The sequence below is a fragment of the Teleopsis dalmanni genome, chromosome 2 (genome assembly GCF_002237135.1).
Source record: "Teleopsis dalmanni isolate 2A chromosome 2, ASM223713v2, whole genome shotgun sequence".
In the NCBI taxonomy this organism is placed as follows: Eukaryota; Metazoa; Arthropoda; class Insecta; order Diptera; family Diopsidae; genus Teleopsis; species Teleopsis dalmanni.
In genome coordinates, this window is record NC_051847.1 from 120382704 (window position 1) to 120385478 (window position 2775).

At 33.0% G+C, this 2775-nt stretch overlaps 1 protein-coding gene across 1 annotated transcript; it reads right to left on the minus strand.

The window, feature by feature from the left end:
- Window positions 1–1304: 1304 nt before the first annotated feature.
- Window positions 1305–2545, minus strand: LOC119678364 (chymotrypsin-1-like). The gene is made up of 2 exons (XM_038090154.1): window positions 1777–2545; window positions 1305–1508 (listed from the first exon to the last, which is right to left on the minus strand). The coding sequence occupies exons 1-2, from the start codon at window positions 2509–2511 to the stop codon at window positions 1341–1343; spliced, it is 903 nt and encodes a 300-aa protein (XP_037946082.1). The 5' UTR covers window positions 2512–2545; the 3' UTR covers window positions 1305–1340.
- Window positions 2546–2775: the final 230 nt, after the last annotated feature.

Here is a 2775-nt window from a genome sequence, read left to right on the forward strand (position 1 = left end):
TAGAATATACTAAAAGTTATATTAAAAAGTTTTATAAATTTTATATATATTTATTTGTATAAATATATTTACAATGTATGTTTGTTGTGTATATGTGTTTGTTAAGTAAACAAAATTAATTTTAATTTTGTCATAATTATCTTTGTAGAACATGATCCTGATGATGACTGTCAAAGAGAAACGAAACATCAATAAAGGATTTTTTAATTTTTATTGGAAAAAAAGTAACCTATAGCCAACTAACAAATAAACAAAAAAATCATTAAACAATTCTAGTTACATATTGATGTTATAACACTTAGTCTTAGATAATTTTTTAATTTTTACGTACTTCCAAATCGATGGAAAAGTTGCTTATAGTTTCATTTCTTACAAATATGACATGTGACATATGTATTTTACAATTTTTGAAGTTATAGTAATCCTTTTCACAAACGAATCACTGCAATCCTATTCACTCCCTCACAGTGCATTTCTGTAACTATAACGCTGTTCTAAAACGCTGTTCTTTTGTTGCTCTCTTCTAGCAAAAAATAATTCTTGCCACTTTGGGTCAAAAGAACTTTTTTATATAACTTAATCTTTACCTTATATAAAATTTAAATAAAAAATATGTACGTTAATATTTTTACAATTTTTCTACTACAAATATTTAAAAAAAAATGCGTTAAAATTAAACGTAAAATTTTATATATTTCCTATTCAATGCATATAAAATCGCGTTTAGTATTTGTTGGCTCCAATATAAATAGCTAAACAGCACCAAAACTGAACCGTTGCACATAAAACCAAAGCTAAATGTGCGATAAATTGTTTTCTGGTCCACAATTTGGTGCATGTAAAGTGCTAAAGAGTGCTGGAGCGGCCAATATGTGTCATCTAACTTTAATAAAAATAAAATGCTGGAATGCACGCTAGCAGATAGAATTGCAGATTGCGGACTGCAGGCCGCGGACCGCGGACCGCGGACCGCACGTCTCAAACTGCAAAAGTGTAGCGAATATGGCGCAAGATTTTTAATTAGCATTTGAACAAACAAAACGTTTCAATGTAGGCTTCACAGGTTTCACGTTAAACAATTTTATGTGTCTAACAAAGTTATGCACTTTAACAACTGATATGTCTGCAATCTTTGGTATCTTGAGGCATCATCACCTAACCCCAACGATACGTAGCGCAGTCTCCAAGCAAGTTAGATACATTGTGCAACAATACAACCACAATTGTTTGCGACTCACAATCCTAACATAATATTATATTTTTTTTCACAAGGATTTTATTTATTTTTAAACAATTTCAAGCTTTAAATTTTAACATTTATTTTTTGTCTGTTAACAACTTTACGGTATATCATTCGTTATTACTCTATTAATGTATGGCAAAAAGCTTGACACTCTCGTGTAAACATCAGGTCTGCCCTGTGCACATGTTGCGGTACCATAAGAAACGATGCCGACCAATTGTGTTACGCCAGTTTGTGTTGTTACAAGTGGACCACCAGAGTCACCCTGGAAGTATACGAATAGAAAGTCACAAAATAATAAACATTAAAATTCTGAATTTATCATAGTACATTTAAAGTCATAAAAATAAATGCTTGGAAAATTAAGTCACCAGTTAAAAGATTAAGAAGACATTTCATTTGATCAGAATTTATGTGTTAACTAACCTAAGTGCGTTAGAGGTTGCATTTTAGTTTAGAAAAAAACTTAAATAAACACAACCATATTACATAAATAAATATAATAAATATAATATAGAACTGCAATAACTAACCACGCAAGCTCCTTGACCTTTAATGGCCAAAGCGCATACTTCACTTTTAGTCACACGAAAACCACGATTTGTACAATCACTGTTCGATATTGTGTTATAGAATAACATTTGTAATTGTTCTGGTAAGCCCACGGTTATAGTAGGTGTAGTCGAACCCCAACCGGTTAAACGTACTGCCACTTTCTCGCCCACACGACTTGTAGTGCCTAGATCTACAGTGCCAATATTGGGTTTAAATAGATTAAAAGGAGGTGTAACTTTAAGTACTGCGATATCATTTATTATTATTGGGCTGATAGAAAATTGTGGATGATATTTTTTGGCAGCTACTTTGTGGCGATCACCACCACTACTCCAGTTTAACGTACCGGCAACCACTGACATATCCTCAATACGCGTTTTGTCTACACAGTGAGCCGCTGTCACTACATGATTCGGTGTTATGATGGAACCTCCACAAAAATGTTGCCATTTGCCACGACGGTAAAGTTGTAGTGATACCTGAAAAGGCACGACTTTGGTAACGACTTGGCCACCATTAACGCGAGAATTGTTATTTATTTGTGGCATAAATGTCGTGAAGGTTGATTCAGGACCATAAACTACATTATCTTCAATTAAATCCTTGCTTTTAATATCAGTTATGTCATTAGTTTCTACTTCATATCCTAGTACTTGATTTCTGTAATTGTTTAAAACCAAGAAACACATTAAATGAGTTATAATAAACCACATGTTTTAAGTTAACAGTGCAAAGTGAGTAAGTATGTAACTGCCGAAATTAAGAATTGACTGACGAGTAATGAAGAGTAACTATATATACCCAAAGCCAAGAATCTAGAGTACAAAGAAGCGCCAAGCTCATGCAAACGGAATTCCCACATTGTTTGGGTGGTGGATTTATAATAAATCCACCCAACCCAATGCAACAATGTTCGATCGAGTCACAACTGGTATGATATACAGTTCAAACCTATATGACAGTCGAATTAGGCTGAC